General features: G+C 42.2%; 1 protein-coding gene across 3 annotated transcripts in view; it reads left to right on the top strand.

The window, feature by feature from the left end:
* Positions 1 to 180: 180 nt before the first annotated feature.
* The window catches only part of LOC131127753 (atos homolog protein B), a 54,889-nt gene continuing 34,392 nt past the window's right edge, over positions 181 to 20,677 (top strand). Inside the window, exons 1-5 of one of the 3 annotated variants that reach the window (XM_058069966.1) lie at positions 181 to 547; positions 12,127 to 12,287; positions 17,479 to 17,662; positions 17,741 to 17,846; positions 18,311 to 19,657. In XM_058069966.1, coding sequence (XP_057925949.1) covers positions 18,338 to 19,657 — 1,320 coding nt within the window. In that variant the 5' untranslated portion in view covers positions 181 to 547; positions 12,127 to 12,287; positions 17,479 to 17,662; positions 17,741 to 17,846; positions 18,311 to 18,337. The remainder of the gene's footprint in view (positions 548 to 12,126; positions 12,288 to 17,478; positions 17,663 to 17,740; positions 17,847 to 18,310; positions 19,658 to 20,677) is intronic. The other 2 variants (XM_058069964.1, XM_058069965.1) reach the window with 2 other exon arrangements.

Raw genomic sequence — 20,677 nt, 5'->3', positions numbered from 1 at the left:
GGCACTAAAGAATGAAGAATGGGAAGAGAGAATGAAAGCACGTGTACTGGGCGTATCCTTACGTTCCAAGACACCCAATCATACTGTCAGATCTTTGAATATATCTGCATGTTTTGTTGAAAATAGCTGATTGGCTACGTGGAACGACAACAGCCAATTGGATAAATGACAAGCGCTCAGCTGGCAGCAAAGTCCCGCCTTTTATGTATTAAGTAGTAACCCCGGAAACGCCGTCGCTTAAAGGCGCAGGGAACAACTATCAAGCAAAGGTTGAAACAACGACAACAGCGAGCCTTGAAAAAAGACACACATAAGCGAAGAAGGGACGTGGTAGCAAAACATTTAGCTACGTTTCAAGGAAGAGTACGAGAACAATCCCAAAGACACAGACAGGGGCGTTTGACGGTTATTTTTGTGCTTTGCAGTCGATTTTTTGGCCCTGTCGGGTTCACGAATCTACCTGGAATCCCTCAACCAAGACGACAGAAAAACTGACACATTCAAAACGGCCAAGTTGTGATTTTCCTCCCTAAGTGCACATATTTGGGTAAGTAGGCTTCACTATCTTTTGTAAGCTGCCTCATCTGCTTTGTGCCAACTTTAAATATAGCATTAGCACCATGTATGAGGGAACCACTCCGTATCGTTCCAGTTACTCTCTTCATGCTGGTCATCGTTTGTCATCATTTGGCTGATAAATCGGTGAGCATAAGAATGACTGGAATCCAGCCTGAACCAGTTGATGGCCTGACAGTAGCTTGCTGGGCGGAGGGGGGCGTTCCCCTGCTTTGTCTGCCTTCATCACTACTGTGCCTTTATTATGTGCAGGCTGCGGTGGTTTCATACAACGTGATAGTAATTGTCTGGCAGAAGCTCATAAAATCAGTTGTCTTTTTTTTGCTTTGTGATGTTCATCACTGTAAAGCACACAGTTGTGGGGATGCTATTGCATGCAGTGTTCAAATGCATTGGTGCAGTGATATACAGTAATGCACACATCCACTGCAGGGCCATCCCCTTGTCCTGACAAGCAGGCCATGCTGGCATTGGCACATTCATTATGCACACCTGTATGCACACACACACACACTCATGCTGCCACATCACATACATATTTAGATGATGGATTTCACCAAGCATATGCAAGTCGACATCTTTCCTTCCCCACCCTGACAGCCACCCCCCACCTTTCTGTCTGGGAGAGTGGGCTTTGTCCTCAGCTGGGTGTGACGTCATGTGGATTTTAGCTGTAGCTCTGGCACTGAAGATGAGGTAAAGGTTTTTGGGCAGGGTTCGGGTCTAGCCTGTACAGCGCTATAGTTAAACTATCCACTGAAAATAAGTCAACACAGCCATCATTGTCTAAAGAGCTGGCAACATAAGCTAGTACACCTCACAGTCAACATGTCCAAATGATATCTAAAATGTTAATATTTAGTGTGAGCTTGGTCATGGAATTCACCAGAACTGCACATGTTGTTACTGGAAGCCTCTTCCACTCCTCACCTAGTGGAGATGGTAGATGTTATACTTCTGCTTGAGGATGCCCCACAGGTGCTCAATTGAGTTGAGGTCTGAAGGCCCAGTTTTCCAAGGTAGCATTCATGCTGCCCACTTGTGTGTGTGTGTTGCCAGTCTTTGTGACAATAATTGTGTGTTGAGTCATTTTCAGTGGGTAGTAAATCTAGTGTGCAATACAAGTTGTATATTGCCTCCTCTAAAGTAGAAGTTCCATTTTTATATTATTCTTCCTTGGGGAGATAATATTATAATAATAATAATAATGGTTGCTGAAATGTGAGTGGCTTACAAATTTTCATGACACAGTGTAGCAGCCAGTATGAACATTCAGTGTCTACAGCCATAGGGATCTCGTTAGACTCTTTACAAGTGACAGTACTTCATCAACAACGTGAAGCTGATTACCAGGCAAGCCTGTTAGTCTTCTGCTTCTCTATGACTAAAAGACAAACAACATCTTCTTGCCAGTAACCTATCAGCAGGCAGCACACTTTATTTTATTCACATGCAGGCGTCAAGATGCAAGAACGATGAAGGGTGACTCTAGAACCGCAAAGTGTATCTGGCCTTCATATCTGTTTGCCCTTATTGTCTGTGCTATTAAATGCTTTGAGCTGATGAGGGTTTGTTGTCACCGCTCCAATGTGTTCTCTGCAGGATTTGATGTCAGAGATTACAGATGATTATGCGGGTTAGAACTAGTATGCAACACTGCTCTGGGGCTATATTGATCTTCAGAGTGTTATCTGTATAAAAGAGAGAGGAAGAGACATTGTTTGTATGTGCTGTACTATTTAAACTCTTATAAGCACTTGTATCATTATGAACCTCTTAATGGCTCTAATAATAAAGAGGTAGTGATCCATTAAGGGTTCTTTTTAACAATAAATACTTTTTCCCCTTCTATGTATCAAAATTCAAGTATGTTAATCTTCTGAGTTTTAATTATATTGAACACAAGATGATTAATGTGCAGTATCTCACAAAAGTAAGTACATCTTATATATTTATGCAATCATTTCATTATTCTCAAGGGACAGTACTCTAAATATTAAATTTGGATATACTTTAAAGTAGTCATGGTGCAGCTTGTCTAGCAGTACAGATTTTCTATGAACTGAAAATGACCCAACAAACAGCCATCATTGTGTAAATAGCCGACAAAACAAGTGAGCAGCAAGATAATTGTGGTGGTCGTGTCACGGTGTGAGGCTGCATGAGTGCTGCCGGCACTAAGGAGCAGTTGTATAGGGGAAACATGTTTGGTAGAAGCTACTATGTTGGACAAAAATATGAGTGGAGGGAGTGACTTAGGTCTCACGATGTGCAGAACCAATCATGTTTCCGGTACGGATCCTGCATTGTTGGTACACACAACATACAGCTTGCAACCTCCATATGAAACCTACATGGAACGCAAGATCAGTACTTCTATTCAAAGTTTGACAGACGTTGGTCTTACAACTCATGTGCATTGGCTGTACGACTGTAGAGACAGCTGTATGTCCGAGCAGCCCCAGATGTCGTGTGTGGTACGCACATTCGACTTATAGGTTGTACATTGGGCACGTGATGATCTTACTCCCTTATGGTCACTACAACAATGTTCTTCATCAGAAAAATAAACAGTAATATGGAGAATGACACAAATCGCACAGCCAAAATGTCATATGTCCAGTTGTGACCTAGGCTTTAAGGATATTTGGCTTTCAGGTGAAATTTCAGGATGAACCTCCAATGCACTATGACCTTTATTGGTGAACTTTTGAATCCACATGTTCAGTGTTTCAGTACTTTTTGCAAAACTTGCCTTTGGACAGCAAAATTTACAATAGGTGATTTTTTCACATAAACACATACAGTGTGCCTTTTTCTGACCCACTGATGACACTCTGTGACACCCTAAGCTCAGTGGCCTTTTCGTACTTCACAATGACAAGGTACTTATTAGTCAATTGTTCTGTGTCGTCTTGGTCTGTTTTATGATGTCAAACTGTGAACGGCATGATGAAGAGGACTGTTTCAGTGCCAGTTCTAATTGAAGCAGGAAATGTATTAGGCCATTCATGCAGCGTTACTGCACCTACCATGGTGGAGTGTGGCTTAGGTATGAACGTGATATGGCAACTGGATTGGCCTGATCTTGTGGCGGAAGCCATTATTATCCAATCTTCAAAATACAGCGGTTTGGAAGACGATCACTGTCCTGAAGATCACCGCTCTGCTACAGGTTATTGTCTCCTTAAAGAAATAGCGCACATGTTGCATTTTGTTATCTGGCTTAATATAAAATGACGGATCGAGTGGTTAGCGTGCAGGCATCACAGCTGGAGACCCGAGTTCAATTCCACCCATGCATGGGTTTTCTCCGGGGACTCCGGTTTCCTCCCACATTCCAAAAACATGCTAGGTTATTTGGCGACTCCAAATAGTCCATAGGTATGAATGTGAGTGTGAAGCCCGAAGACAGCTGGGATAGGCTCCAGCACCCCCATGACCCTCGTGAGGATAAACGGTAGAAAATGAATGAATGAATGAATTCATTAATATAAAATGAATATTTACCCATCGTGTTGAAATGAAATGTTTCCACATACCCCTCGTCTTTTACCGATCAGCTTTTCCCAACTATATCCCCAAGACTGTCGAAGATTAAAACTGTATGACTCATACTTAATCACCATCAATGAAAAGTAGCTCCATAGACTACAGATTAACTGTGGCCATCCAATCTCTCCACATTGTGTGACATTCAACCAACGTCACAGAATGCACAGCGCGTAGGTTCAGATGTATCTGTGCATTATATAGGTCACGGTAGAGCTTATTGAGCTTAGACCTGATCGCTCTGTGCTCCCCCTACCACTCAGCCTGGTTGTCCTCCATATATTTTTCCTATCGCCCCGAGACTTTTCATTAAAACAAGTGGCTACTGTTCATAGTTCTTCATCTTGACTGGTTTACTACAACTAACACAATTTACATCTATGGTTAAATGAATATCCTTCTGACGGTGTCAATCAAAATTGAGCATTATTAACTTTGTACATGGCCACCTATCATGTCGATAACTACCTTTTATATCAAACATGGAAGGAAAGCATTTACTTTGTGTTTGCTATTGACTGGAAAGCACTACTAAATCATATCCCCCAAAAGTGTTTTAAAGCTGTGTGTGTGCACGTGCCTGTGTGTTTGTTTTCCACACTTAGAGCCAAAGTAAGTGCAGCTCAGATGGCATGCACACACAAGAAAAAAAGTGCAGAGCCCTCAAGGTTTTTGTTTATCTTAGATGAATATCTTGAGCGTTGTATTTGTATGCTTGTCTCTTGCAGTGCATCGAGTGTGTTTTCGTACTAATGTTTGTGTGTGAGTCCTCCATTAGAATTCAGAAAGCAACTGAGCCACCACATTGCTGTCAACGGCTGCTATTTGTCAGCTTTTGGCAGGTTAGGTTAAGTGTATGGCATAATACAGCACGAAAGGGATTCAGTTGAGTTTTTGGTCATGTAGTTCATTCATGTGAACCAGAACTCATACCCGGAGCCTATACAACAAAGTCAAAAAGTTTTATTAAAATATACAATCTCAGTAGAATAATAGCTGCTGAAATAAAATAGTACCGGTACATTGTCTTTTTTGAAAAAATGTAGAAAAAAATCAATATAATTTTCAATCTTCAGTTCAATCATGCTGCACTCACGGTAGTCTTTCTGCAACTGGGTTAGCACTGTTACCGCTTCCATCTCACGTTTCCCATGATGGAAGACGATAAACATGGTTGATGCCATCTTTATACAGCAACTTTTATAACGTCTTTTGTGCTGTTCACTCCCAGTGTGCAGCCTTTCCTCCCCCGTATTCCCGGGTGGATCTCTGGTCACTTGGTGTAGTGAAGGGGTGCTCAAAGCCAAGATCTGATCTCGAGTGTAAATACACAATGGAGCAAGAAGCAAGCAACAAACGATAAACATCCATAGCTGCACACTTGCTTAAGGTATGGAACATAAAACAATATGAATGTATGATTAAAGCACTATCAAACACCACAGAGAATGTGAAATGTAAAAAATCTTACAGAAATTGCTATAGAAAATGCACAAATCCTCAGCTAATACAGAAAGCACAAAAAAACATACTAAATCAAGTGCCACGCTTAACAGCAAATTTTACACAACGAATGGGTCTTCTTCCCCTTTGTGTGTGTGTGTGTGTGTGTGTATGAAAAGAATGAGCGATGGCAAAATAACAATTTCATACGAATGAATACAAACGTGCACGCGTATTGTGTTGCGACTGCTTTGCAACTGCAGAAAGTACTTCAACTGCATTTACAGCAATAAATTGATGAAGCAATGTATTTGCAATGCGTTTGTGTATTAACTGTGAAATACTGAACATAAAGAACACTTTCAAGGATATGGTGTTGCATGAATTGAACAAATGCTTCCTTATACTAAATACCAAACGTTTTTCCTGTCATATGATGGTTTTCAGACATATCAGTCACACTACCAGGTGTGCTTGCTGACTTATCCGAAGCTATTTTTTCTGTACCAGTACATCTCTGCCTTCTGGCTCAAAACAAAGCTCCTGTACAACTAAATCTTCTCTCTAACTGCTGCTTAAGGACTGTTTGTTTATGTGCGTTAGACTGATCTCAGGATTAACCCCTGCTCGGCCTCTCTCTGTCCTCCACCTTCGTAACCCCATCCCAGTCTAAATCGAAAAGGAAGAGCAGCTGTGCCTGGAAAGAAACATAAGGTGTTAGTAAAGAATATTTATAGTTGTTTGACCCATCATTAAAACTGAAATTGATTAAACGCAACCATTTGCATTATTTTTCTGGTTAAGATACACTGTTATTTTTCCTTTTGACCAATTCACATCTATGCTGTTCTTCAAGCATTACAAGGAAACATCATTTTAACGGATTTCTTAGATGCTGAATTGAGGAAAATGAAACAGATGCCCGAAGGGGATTGAGGAATGGCAGAGACTCAGTGAGAATAGGAGGAGGGAGCTAAAAGCGAACGATGGCAGCAGAATTAAGAGCTGTGGGCCTACGACATAAGAGTTTGAGAGAAGCTACTTTATTTTCTGTCCTTCATGAATAGGCAGCATATTTCTGTGGAACATTCCATTCTGTGAGCTTGGCCGACATGTCACCAAAGAATCGGGGATTCCATAATCCTCCCCATATCTGCGTTTATTGTCTAAATTTCGCTAAATCTCGCTAAATTTGTACTATTTTGTGTCAATCATGAATTCTTTTCTCCACATTGTAATGTGAAGAAAGAAACAATTAGCTTGCTGTGGGAGGAATGATATAATACAGTGTTCTCATTTAGAATCAATACTCTTTTCCAGGGTACAACTGTGGCATGCATATATCATATATACAGTGATCCCTTGTTTATTATGGTTAATTGATTCCTTAATTGGTACTTATCCTTAATTGGTACTTACTTATTATTGTTGGCATACCTTTGTGCTGTATGAGTGTGTGTACAAGCTTTCTGTGTTGCAATAACTTAATATCTCTGTGGCTCTATGGTTGTAATCACACATTTCCTTTTTTCTACAAAGACGGCAACAGAAAGTACACAAAAAGGTACCCCCCACCCCCCTCATTTTGGTCAAATTTGGGCCATGTTGTTAATGTATCTGTTGAGAAAAGGCACACCCAGTGTTTTCCAAGACAATACTCAATGCTAATTCCTAAGTCGACCTGCATGCTTCCCACTTTGTCAGCTTCCACATCCACACCCAGCTGCTCAAACATGCCCTTTCACGGAAACCTTGTATCACCCAATTGTTACACTTTCAAATACAAACAAGAAGGTCTGGGGTGCCAAGCACACAAAAATACGTCTACTGTAAAAACCCATTGTGACACTTAATGTTATTAGCTATAGTGGTACTACTATAATATGAGAGAGCTTGCTCTTGGCCATTCAGAATTGCTAATTTGAGGTTTCTAACATGAGTATTTCCTCTGTAATTACATCATACTCAATGAAACAAAATTACAGTAAAACCAAACACATTGCATCACAGAAATTACCAAGACACCATTGCATGCTCAATTCATCACTTGTGGAAATGGCGAAACATTACAGATTTCCTGTCTTCCACTGTTTGCCTTTTGCTCCACTCAGACGCCAGCTTTTAGCTCATGAATAAGTACACATTCTTGTGTACACTAACATATGTACTGAATAAGTGTGCCTCTTTAAACATGCTAAGTATTACTCACCCCCCCCCCCCCCCCCCACCACCAACCATCCACCCTCTTCATATGCAGACACATAATACACACACATTCCCTTCCCACCCTTCCTTCACATCCCTTCTTCCTTTCCCTGTCTCATTCCATTAAATGTTTGTGAACTTGTTGTCATTAAAATACATTTTTTAAAGTGTTTCACTTGATAAAAGTCCCACCTGCTACATTATTATAAAGACACCAAAACAAACGCCTCAGTGCATGGTCATCATAATGGAATGTGAGTTTGTTTTCAACACTTCTCTCTCCTCGGCTGCCATTGAAAAGGTGGGGCAGGCTTTATGCAGAAGGCACACACCCCTTTCCCTCCACATATGGAAGGCAACATGGGCTCTTAAATGGACAGAAATATGCAATGGTTCGTGTTTGGAGGTGGAAGTGCAGTAAGGCCGCAGAAAGTCTCTGTTAAATTGGTTGGACAAACTTTGCTGTGGAAAAGCAACAGCAGACCACAGAAATGTTTCAGTGTCCCATGTCTTCTATGTCCTCTCCTTTCCTGTCTTCACATGTCTTTATTTATAGGTGCAATGCAGAAGAAGTATTCTGTTTGTTAAAATCTTTCCCCATAAAATATGGAAGGAACATTTCCTATTACTTCGAGCGAAATATGCGATGGTTTGTGTGTGTGTATGTGGACGTCCCACAAGGTTGTCTCCATATTTGGAGAAAGGGTGTTGTTTGTGAAATATGAAAACACAACAAACCAACTTAATAATAATGTTTTGTAGTACGTGACAAAGCAGAAAATAAACATAGCTCCCTTGGACCTCAAAGTAATGTATTGAAAAAACAACCAGACCACTGTTGCAATACATCTCAGCTGCTCAGCAAGTGCATGACCCACATGTTAAAGTGCATGCAGAGGTTGATAAAGCTGCTGACCACTCATGATACTGCAGTGGCAACGTTTTGTGGTTACGACGCACTCCTATAAAGTCATTAAAAACTAAATTTGTTTCATGAATGCAAACTCGCTTGAGAACTAATTGTGTGCACGTGGTGGAAGAATATATACGCCAACCTTCTGGATTTCATGTCATTTACCAATATCCCGATACTCTACAACACCTTGTTATATCGATATCAATTGATAGGGAGCAGCTCTTCCCTCAAATTTGAAAGTGAATGAACTCTGCAAAAAAAAAAAAAGAATTTCTCCATGGCAGTTCCCTGGGAAAAAAAAAAGTGAAATTAGCAGGGGTATCACATGAATCACATGATCTTGTGTCACAAGATTTTTGCAAGATTAAAATGTGACAAGATTTCTTGTGGACACTAGGCCTAGTATGTTAAATAAATTACGAAACAAAAAAAATCGCACCAGCAATGAAAATGGAACTTGATGATTTTGCCGGCTTCAACATATGGCCATGTACAATATATATGTGTCTGTTTTGCTCATCGCCCTCCCCCCCAACAGGCAGGAAGAGCGTTGTACAACTTGTATCGGTTGTATTGGCACCTTTGCGCCAGAGAACAATAGCATGAATGGAGTGAGTACCTTTTGTCAGACATATAGTTTCTTTGTCTCAGTGGATGGAGGCGGGGCCTTTAGCATACACACAGGGTGCAGAAGAGTGTAACGTAGTAGAAATTAAATTTGTAGATTGTACTACATTGTCATATATCTTTTGCATGTGCTTTATTCATTCATTCATTTATTTTCTACCGCTTTTTCCTCACGAGGGTCCCAGCTGTCTTCGGGCGAGAGGCGGGGTACACCCTGGACTGGTCGCCAGCCAATCACAGGGCACATATAGACAAACAACCATTCACACTCACATTCATACCTATGGACAATTTGGATTGGCCAATTAACCTAGCATGTTTTTGGAATGTGGGAGGAAACCGGAGAACCCACGCATGCACGGGGAGAACATGCAAACTCCACACAGAGATGGCCGAGGGTGGAATTGAACCCTGGTCTCCTAGCTGTGAGGTCTGCGCGCTAACCACTCGACCACCGTGCCACCATGTGCTTTATATATATTAAAATCTGGTCTCCTCTCGTTCACGTAGACCCAATCTTGTCTGTTGTCTTGTGAACTGAGTGTCTCGTGAAACCCCTAGAAATTACACATCGGTCAGAAAAGAGAGAAACAGCCGCCAACACTGGCTGCATATTTGGTCCAAGCTGCTTCACCGCTGCGGCCATCATCAAGGATCACTATCGTGCAAAGGATCTTTCTAAATTACACGTTTATATTGCCCTTTACAGAATATCTGATAAAGTTGACAAATACGGTGAAGAAGAAGCTACCTCATGCATACCATGATTCCAGCAGAAACGCAGATGAAATGGAATTTAACTTTTTGCTAAATTCATGATCCAGACGGTATAATTGAATGTGACTAATGAAGCAGAGAATGTGTTTTTAGTATACAAAAGTAAGCAGTAAGTGTTTCTGTCATGTGTTGGAGACAGAAGTCATTGAGGAGTCAGACAGTGGGACAGTGCTATCAATGGCTTAGTCTCACATGTCGGGACCAGCACATGTCTGATAACTTGCCCTGAGTTTGCTAAATAAAGATAAAGCTCACCCAGTGTGGTATGTTTGTGTCAGCAACAAAAGAAACGGGTAGAGCGGTGAACTGTGTGTCTTCTTCACAGCTTCAGGCATGTTTCTCGGTGCACTCCTCCCACAAAAGACGTCGTCCTCAACCACCATCATGCTGTTCAAGAATAGTTCTTGCCTCGTCAACACCATGGCCCTTATTAGCACACAGATGGCACAATGCACACGTTCCCAACACGCCTCCTCTGGTGCTCAGCTGATAAACTTTTTCCACATTCTCTATCTGCACTCCTGCTTTAGATAAGCCTGGCCCAGGCCTCATGCACTACGCATGCTGCACACAACATGTGTGTGTGCAAATAAGATAACAAAGGAAGGGAGACGAGGGTGGAATGTATTGATATTTGCATCTTAAGGTTTTGTTTACAGAAATGATCAAGTCAAAATGGGAGTTCCACATATAGACAGTCACACACCTGGAAACACTGTAATGTGTAAACAAATCATTTTTAAGACTCTGCTGTGCATGTTGGGTTGACATTTTGGATTATAGGAGTGATGTCTCCACTAGTCTTTTATGAATAGATGTAACATATCTGTGCCTTCATTAGCATGTCTTTCCACTGTTGGTGGATCATTTTTATTAAAGATGTTTTTAATTTCCCTATTTATTGATGAAAGCAGACGTATTATCTTTGTGTTTTTATAAATAAGGATTCCTACTTTGCGGAAATTCACTTACCGCGGCCGTGTCTGGAACTAGTTAACCATGATAAACAAGGGATGACTGATGACTGATCAGGTATGAAAGTGAGCATGTTTGAATATGATGGCAGTATTCTTATTGTCTAAATTCTAAGAACGGTTTGTGTTATAGGGACTGTATCCAGCTCGGTTTTTTTGTTTTGAAACAAAAAAATATATTGTTGTAGCATTTCTTATAACGTATAACTTTGCTCTCCAGTAAACTGTACACTGGCTTCATCGCTCCTCCGGAGTCACATTACTTACCACAGTCTTTATTGCAGACACAGGGTATCAGAAGACTATTTTGGAGGACAAGCAGTTGGTGCGCCTGTGTGTAGTGTTTCTTTACAAAGAAACACCAACTCCAGGCCTTGAGTACATATTATAGCATAGTCGCTGCTGGTTGTTCTCTGCATGTGTAACTTTACACTTGTTGACATATCCTAAGTGATGCACGAGAAAGCCCCATACACATACACACACTGCTTGGTGCTGTCATTGCCAGACATTTAACACAAACACATTGTTTGAGTGCTCCTTTTCTACTTCTGCACAACTGGCCAAGCAGGAGCAGGTGGGCGGAGCTTTGTTAGTTCACGCCTCCTCCCTTCCCTTCGCCTATCAGCATCTTAACCACTACAGCTGACCCCCCTTTCCTACAGCCAGTCAGCTAATAGCATAACCACCCCCCTCTTCTTCTCCTCCCTGTACATGTCCTCTGTGCTGAGTGAGCAAAGCAGGCCTAGCTCTACCAACAGCTGAGAGGAAGGAAGAAAACAGTAAAAGAGAGCAAGGGAGGGTGCAATCCTGAGAGACGCTTTAAAGGAGGTGCAGTATTGGAAGAAGAGATGAGGGGGTGAGGAGTAGGAGAGGAACGACCATGTGAGGAAGCTTTTGTGCTCAAGATGGTGTGGAGTGGCGCCAATGAGAGAAAGGAAGAAAGAGGGAAGGGGGGCAGTTAGGGAGAAATTCAGGGAGAGAGGGGCAAGGATGGGTGAGGGGGGGCTAAAGTTGTTGATGGCTTTCTGAGTTGTATTCATATGCGTGACTCAGGGTGGAGGAAGAGGAAAGGAGACTGCCAAAACAAGCGAACAGGGTGACTCTTAACTACTTGTGGAGGAAGTACAGCAAAGAAGGGGCAAGGCAATCTGACCTGGAGGACGTAGAAGACACCTCGACCAGACTAAACAGAAGAAGCTTTGCTGGTGTCGAGGGTGAGTGTCACAAGTTCTCCCTTGCTGCTTTATATTGTTATGTTCTCAGCTGGGCTCTGTCGTCTGCCTCAAAATGGCCACATGACAGAGGGACAGGGAGATTGTCAAACAGCCTTCTCAGCAACTATGCCCCCACTGAGCCAGCTTAGTTTAGATGACCCCCACCACCATCACACACACACACACACAAGCTTGGCTATTGTAGCTGTGAGCGGTAAGTGAATCACCATCTCACTCTGAGGTCCAAAAGTTTCAATCAACCTAACTTCCTGTTTGTGTGTTGACTCATAAACACACACTCTCATGCATGTACAACACACACACACACACAGTCAGCTGTCATTCCATCCCCCGCGTCCACGAGGTGACATTAGATTTCCACACTCCTCCTCCTGCAATCTAATCACCAGTTTGATGGCTAAGCCTGAGCACACTGAGCTTGTGTTTTAAAAACGATGTCATTGTGTGTTGAGCTCGTCCGGGTGGGGTCTTGCTCAAATTGATGAGACAATCAAGAGGAATTTGGGAGGCTGTTAACGTGTGTGTTGACGCAATCCTACCTCTGCTTGGTGTAATTGAGGACACGGCATATACATGATAATAACATAATGCCCTCTTTTTCCACAGACTGGAAAATCTCCTAGTGCCTTTTTATACACATCCCACCAGACCAGAATTTTACCTGTAATTACCCCCCTTCTGCTAGCTTGATGTTGACATTTTCCTCTGATTTCAGATCAACATTTCCAATAAAAGTGTAGTTATTATATTAAATTCAGCCCCAGAATCCACCCACCTTCCTTTTCAATTGTCAATTGTTCCCTTGCAACACAATCCAGGTTTAAGCCCCAAATAATTATAAATGTATAGGCACCCACCACTAATGAATGATAATGTAAGTCAATCGATGATCAGATGGAATCAGTCCTATCAGTCCACTAAAGATGTGAAACAAATTTAATGGTGATTTGGCTCAACAATTTTAACTTAGGGTGGGTGCTATGCAGAGCATGTTAAATTGGGTGAGAAAGTCCAACTTCCACGGTCAAACTGTAGGGTTTTTAATAACAGCACTATCATGTCAAAATGTAATAGAATAGGCAACACAGTAGGGGTGCATGCTTTGACAAATGTTCACCATTTTGTGTACTCTTTTGTCTTCATTTTTTCACATGACAGTTTAAAAGTACTTTAGACAGTGCTGTCAACTCTACAGAGCAACAGAAGCACCAGGTTAATTAGTTAATTCCCATACACCCTGGTGTCACACTGCCTCTGTTACAGCTGACACTCCCTCAGAAGATGGCACATTTCCAGGTTAATCCCCATATATCTTGATGTCGGTGCTGATGATACAGAACAGGGACACAGGAGTTTACAGTCACAATTTGAACGTCTGAGTCACATTTAAAAAGTTTGTGTTTTCTCCTTCCAAAATGCTGTTCAAACAAACACAATTTTTATATTTTTAATTAAAAACTGTCCTGCATAAAATGCCCCTGCTTGGACATGTCATATTTGTATATCGCAGCATGTTGTGGAATAGATTAGAATGGAATAGAATAGGGCTGCAACTATTATTTGGATAATTCGAATACCTCGATTACAAAAAAATTAAATTAATTAAATTAAAATATAAAGTAAATTATTTTTTTCATGTTTGGAAGAATCGCTTCCGTCACCAACGTGCCTACGTAACCCACACAGGACGAAGAATGAAGCGGGCGTTTAAAGATGCGGGAAGATTTGTATTTTCCGTGAAGTAATCTTACTAGTAAAATTCAGGTTAGTATTAAAGAAACTCTCACCCTCGGCCAACTCTGTGTGGGGTTTGCATGTTCTCCCCGTGCTTGCGTGGGTTTTCTTCGGGGACTCCGGTCTCCTCCCACATTCCAAAACATGCTAGTTTAATTGGCGACTCCAAATTGTCCATAGGTATGAATGTGAGTGTGAATGGTTGTTTGTCTAGATGTGCCCTGTGATTGGCTGGCGACCAGTCCAGGGTGTACCCTGTCTCTCGCCTGAAGACAGCTGGGATAGGCTCCAGCACCTTCGTGACCCTCGTGAGGATAAGCGCTAGAAAATGAATGAATGAATGAATTAAAGAAACTGCCTGCAACGCTAGTAAGGATAAGCGGCGATAAAGTAGAGATTCTTTGTGCACACAAACACAAAAGCATGCATGTGGATGTCGTGGTGGAGACACACAGGTCAAAGGTGGTGGTATATCCTGAGGCAAGGTCCAGGCTGTGAACTCTGACCCCCCCCCAAACCTGCATACATATTACTGAGGGTTACGTAGACACAAATCTCCATACAACAAAAAGCGCTCAAACCTAAAAAGTGAAAGTTGGATATCACACAATCAAGTCATAACAACTGAAACCAAGACATACTGGTGTATTCCTTTTATATATACTGGATATGGATGAATATACAGGTTAGGAATGAGTTGTAGTGCAGTGTTTTTGTTAGGACGGGGTGCCCTGTGGATTTGAAATGAAGCTGAAGCTTTCACTGCACTGTCCTCATACAATCATATAATTGTGGGTTCAAAGTCTTTGGACAACTCTTTATGAAAAACAGCTTTCTGACTTTCTGACAGATATTCTCATTTCTTAAAGGGTTTTCTATATTGTATTATCGGGGAACTATGGGGTTCTTCCTTTTACTAATGCAAAACTGAATTTGCCATTTTATTTAATGTTAAAACCAGACTATTTGCACATTTGGAATCACAATTTTTGTTACCTCTTCCTATGTACTGAGTATACCAAAAAGCAAAAAAGCCAGAGCTTGTGGCTCACTTCATTCTTCCAGCAGGTGATGTTGTCCTGTACTTGCACATTGTTTTTTCTGGAGGTAAGAGTTTGTTATGCTCAGCAACAATGATTCTGTTTGTTTTCGTTTTAGCCTGAAAACTTCAAACTTGTACTTCCTTTTCAGCACAACCACTGAGCAAACACAGCATTGCCTTGGGTAACCTTTTTGTGCTTTCCTCCTCACCCTAAAATTGGTTGTGTGCCCCCAGCAAAGTCTCAGAAGTCAATGCCAGTTCAAAATAGGGTCAGAAATCAAGTGGGACCTAGCACAGAGCCTTTGGGTGCTCCAGTGATCTCTGACACTGGGGACGACTATAAATACTCACCGTTGACTGTGTGTGATTCTATACCACTCTCCATACCCATCCCCCCAACCCTCTAACCGCCCCTTTGGGGACTCAGCCTTCGATGACCCCACCTGTTCTTATAGTAGAGCTAATATCTGGTGCTATGTTGAGTCTTTCATTTGTTAACTGGATCTGTTTGACTGAAATAGCACTGTTAGTTGCTACCTAATATGAGTGTAACAGCAAGTCCATTAGTTTACATCATGATAGTATGTGTTCTAACCTCTCAAAGGTAGACGCTGTGGGATTTCAGAGGGAGCCATACGTCATGTGAGTAATTGCAGGTGACAAAGGCTTCACGCCTCACATTGTCTCGAAAGTAATTGGTTGTGTGTGGTGGTGGTACCTGGTAGAATTTCTCACCATCTGTCTGCTTTTTTGAACACCATCCTCCCTCTGAGGTAACAGTATCAGACAACTTTTGAGACTACTGCAAAGTATGTCCTTCCACTTGATCATTATTTCAGGTACGGGGTCAGGTACGCCTAGCTGTCTGCCTGCCCATAAAAGCCATCATTTTTCCACCCTTTCTCTGTGCCGTTGTTCTGTATAAATGACATGGATTACATTTTTTTTTTCGAGGTGTAGCTAGGTGAGGATCAGACCCATAAATGAGGCGGTACACTTTACACCTTGTGTACAAGGTTATTCTACAATACTGAGAGGAGGTGTAAACATTTAATGCGGAAGACTCTGTTATGCTGAAAGCAGTTGTCGCTATCCAACAAGTATTTTATATGTCACGCTGAGTTGTTGTGCAAAAAGTTGCGATAGCATCCCACTTTGTTGTGTTCTGTATAAAAGGCATTGGCCAATAAATGTTGCCTCTACTGTTATGGCTCTCATGTGGCTATTTTACAGGATCTCTGTGTGAAAGATGCTGGTGTGACATATTAGCACTAGTAAAGTTAATTAAACAAGGAAGCCACAGGCAGCACACGGCAACATCCCCTCCATAATCCACAGTAATTCAAAATGCCGCCACAGGCAAAAAGAAGTTCAGTTTTAATCAATTAAAAAAATACTTGTGTTCATATATTTTGGTAGATAACCAGTCCACACATCAATGAGTGTGTGATTTGCAGAGGTGGAAATAGTACTGAAATGCCGCACACAAGTAAAAGTACAGTTATTTTGCAGTACGTCTCGTGTAGTTAAAAAATGTACTCAAGTAAAAGTAAAAAGTTACTAGTTACTTCTGTACATTGCTAACAAGGAACAAGTGGTATAAATCTCAAAACAGGTTGTTTTTTTTTAAACAATGAAACACAAATAAATAAATGAATCATTCGCTTTCTGCAAAATTTACTGCATGGCAAAAACATGCTTATGGGAAAGTATAGATATGGATTTTAAAAATGACCAAAAGTACCAATACACAAAAACTACTCATTCACAGTAAAGCGGGTAATAGTTTTCCTCCACTTCTCTTTTCTAATGTACATATATTTCTTCAGCACCTTCTTCAGCACCCCCTTCCAAAAAACCCCATCACACTTCACTCCCCTCAACACTACCACATCCACTACCCCTCTCTCTTGCTTTTCTTCTTCCTCTTTGTGACCAAGTACAAAGGAACCGTTATCCTTGGGCTACTTGTTGCCACGGCAACATTTTCACTGTGACACCGCCCCCTTCGGTACATTCCCAACTTCTGGTCCAAGTGGGTCAGACATGCTTCACTAGGCTTCATCCCAGTTTCAACTTTTTTGTGATTGGATGAATCTTCTGTTTATGGTCTTGTTGTGTTCAAGGGCATAAATGTAATCATTCAAAATAAATAAATCTTGATTAGCTATGTTTTATCGATTTTTAGTTATTGTTCTTTAAGGATCCTTGCATAGTATATGCACAACATAGGCTTTTGAATCTTTCTTGAATGACTATGGAACAATATCTTTTATGGAATGGGAAAACCTCCCTTAACATTCTAAACTCCCCTTTTAATTCCTGATTATTAACATAAGTAGATCAAAATGCAAACGGCTTCATGCTGACTTTCTGTGGTTTCTGTCTCTGCAGGGATTCTGGATGTTATGACCCTGTCATGATGACACAGTCATTCTGCAAACCACGCCCAGGTGACAAGGGTGGCCATGTGTGGCTATCTGCCAATCACAGATGGAGTCCCACTAGAGTCACCTTTGGTTCCTCTTCAGGAGAACCTTTTCTTAGGAGCCTACTGCAACACTGACGAGACACTTTGGTAAGTTAAGTTCAAATGAACAACCAGGAATGTGGATGAAGACATTTTTTTATTACATTTTCATGTCTTCCTTGCCAGATCCTTTGGTGGTAGACATGTTGCTTGTGTAGACCCTTTTTTGTGGACACGATTTCCAGATGCTGTGTGTCCACGTGTGTGGAATTAGACAAGGACAGGCACAGAGGTGAGGCGCAGATTTTTCATTTTCAGCAATATCAGAGAAATTTGAATGCATCACTTCATTTCCATCTGCAGCACACTGACTGCCATTAAGTATATCCAATCTTTATTTCTATTTATTTTATTTATTTATTAGTATAGTATTGTATATTACTATGCATTGTCCCTTGTAACAATATACAGTAATCCTTCATTAATTGCGGTTAATTTGTTCCAGACCCAACCCAAAGTGAGTTGCCGCAAAATAGGATTCTTCATTTTTAGTTGAAATATTTTCAGAGTTGGAGCATAGAAAACATGTTTATGACTTTGTAAATATGTGAGGGGTCTACTCATTGTTCTCTATCATGTTAAAGCAATTGGCTCATGAACCTGATGTTTTATCCACCATCATTTCCTATAAGACATATAAAATCTAACTATACCCAATCTTAAATCCCATCATTTCATATTTTTCTTTCCTTCCAGGTGCTGTGCAACTCAGCTTTATGCTTCATGCTGGATGACAGCCAGCCAACAGGAACTATAGGACTTCACATTCCTGTGGAACAGCCGTTTCTGCCCTGTGGCGTGGCGAGGACCCTGTTGCACACACAGTCAGTACTGTCATCCTCTGGCAAACAAAACATGCGGCACATTCACGTGGAGTTATCCCACAAAAAAGCTCCACTAGAGCTTCCAGCCCACGAGGGGGACCTGCCTCCTCCCACGGCCCCTGCACAGGGCCTGGACTCAGGGGTTAGACCAGGGGCTGCCAGGCACTTTGACCAAGAGGATTTGCGTCATCAAAAGGTCTACCAGCTCTCTATATTCTCCCAGTTGGGTGGTTTTTCTACTGCCACAGAATCCCACAATGATGCTCAACAGAGGCCTGTTCGGATGGGTGTGAAACGGGGGCTAGAGGAGCCCCAGTTGACTCACAAGCGCCCCCTTGTGGCAGACTGTTCGGACATAGAAGTATTAGAGGGAGGAGTGTTGTGTGGGCCAGCCCCCATGCCAGCCGTGGGGTTGGGCTTAGTAAAGAGCTCTGGTGGTTCTAGTTCTCTATATTCTTGCCCACAAATGGAACACAGAGACTCTGAGGGGGGAGTGCTGCCTAGATCTCCTCCCCTCTCCCCAAGCCACAACCCCTCCCGGCGTCCAGCTCAGCACAATCATGACAGACCAATCCCTGATGTGTTTTCTCCCCTCTCGCCAAAATCACCTCCAATGTGTGACCCTCACGGGCACTACTGTGACCAGGGCTATTCTCATGGAAGCTCAGTCAAACCTGATCCCCCTAATGGGGGCCGCACACCCACCTATTCAATAGGAAGCCCTGGAAATGAGAGTTGTAGCAATGGCACAGCTGGAGGGCAACCCAGTCCTCATTTGTATGACATGCCCACATACGAGACCCCGAGTCCTGCTAGCCCCACTAGCCCCCCAGGGCCCTTCTCCCCTCCACACCACACAGAACTACAAGAACCTGGAGAGGCTACAGAATGGGAAGCTGGACTGGAATCCTCCCCCCCTGAGCGAAGTGCTACCCAAGCTGCGGCCTCCTCCTGCAAGGGACTGTCTTCCTGGGAGAAGACTCCCAGCAGTAATGGCCACCGTTTGTCTTCAGCGGGCCACTGGCCAGCGAAGAAGCGATTGCTGTCACCGAGCGAAACCATGGAGTCCTGTTCAGAAGATGAGGGACCTTCGACCTCGAAGAGGAGCAGGTTGTCATTACTAGCTCCTGGACTAGGACCTGCATCGTGTCGCAGTACTGATGCGAAAGCGGCTCCGTTCTGGAACCACCTTCTTCCCTCTGCAAGGGAGCGCTCTAAGGTGAGCACACACTCCTCACAAACTCAATCATGCAACCCCCATTGTAAAGTACATTTATTTAGTTAGTGGTGCAGAACCTTTTTTTCAAGCCTTTACAAATGCCTGACTTATATCTCATACAAATAAACTTTTCATATAGCTATATTTTTTTTTATTTTGATTTAACAGTAGTTACCTGGAGGGAAGAATGACTGAAACAAAATTGAATTTGACCAACTGTACCTGTCGATTTATCCTCATCAAATGTCATCTGTTTTATTGTCAAGAAATACAAATTCACAGACAGCAATAATTTATATTTTAGAGCTTCAACATACTGGAAAAACCATTACCCAAATATAAAACATGATTGCAAATGCTGTCAACCTGACATTGGATGGTGGTTTAATACATTGCTGGAAAATGCCAACTGGAATACATTGTTGTGGTCCACCGAGCCAGCAATTCTAATTCCATCAAAGTGTTTACCAGTTGGTTTAGTTGTCAGTATCCAGAATAAACGAACAGTAGAAATAAGATATTTGTCATATTGTATTGTAAAGTGGAAGATGAAGCACTGCCTGGAACAAGCAGAGTATCTCCAGAATGAAGCCCATTGACAGGTATACAGCGTCCATTGTTCCAGGTTGAGTGGGCTCATACACACGCACAGAAATACACACAATGGTACATGCATCCTCTCATACAACTGTTCTGGAAGTGAATACGCGGACACATGGAAGACGAGAAAGAGCTTAGAGTTTAGATTTCCGTGAGTGGTGTGATGTGACAATAGAGTTCACAGGTTGAAAAGCAAAGAGGTGCGAGGGCAAGCAAGGCAAACGGTGGCGGAGCGAAGTTAGAAGTGATGACATCACAGTCATCAGAGGCCGTCTGAATCTTTGGCTTTGATTGAATTTCATGATGTGTGGCGTGACGACGTGATGAGGCTAAGATGACTGGTCAGGAGAGGGCTGAGCGAGCGAAGACGTAGCGGAGGGTCACCTGGCAGCTAGGTGACCTTTAGCATGAATGGTGTAG

This window comes from Doryrhamphus excisus, chromosome 4 (assembly GCF_030265055.1).
Source record: "Doryrhamphus excisus isolate RoL2022-K1 chromosome 4, RoL_Dexc_1.0, whole genome shotgun sequence".
NCBI classification, from domain to species: Eukaryota; Metazoa; Chordata; class Actinopteri; order Syngnathiformes; family Syngnathidae; genus Doryrhamphus; species Doryrhamphus excisus.
The sequence above is the reverse complement of the archived record's forward strand: the minus strand, read 5'-3'. Positions and strand labels throughout refer to the sequence as shown.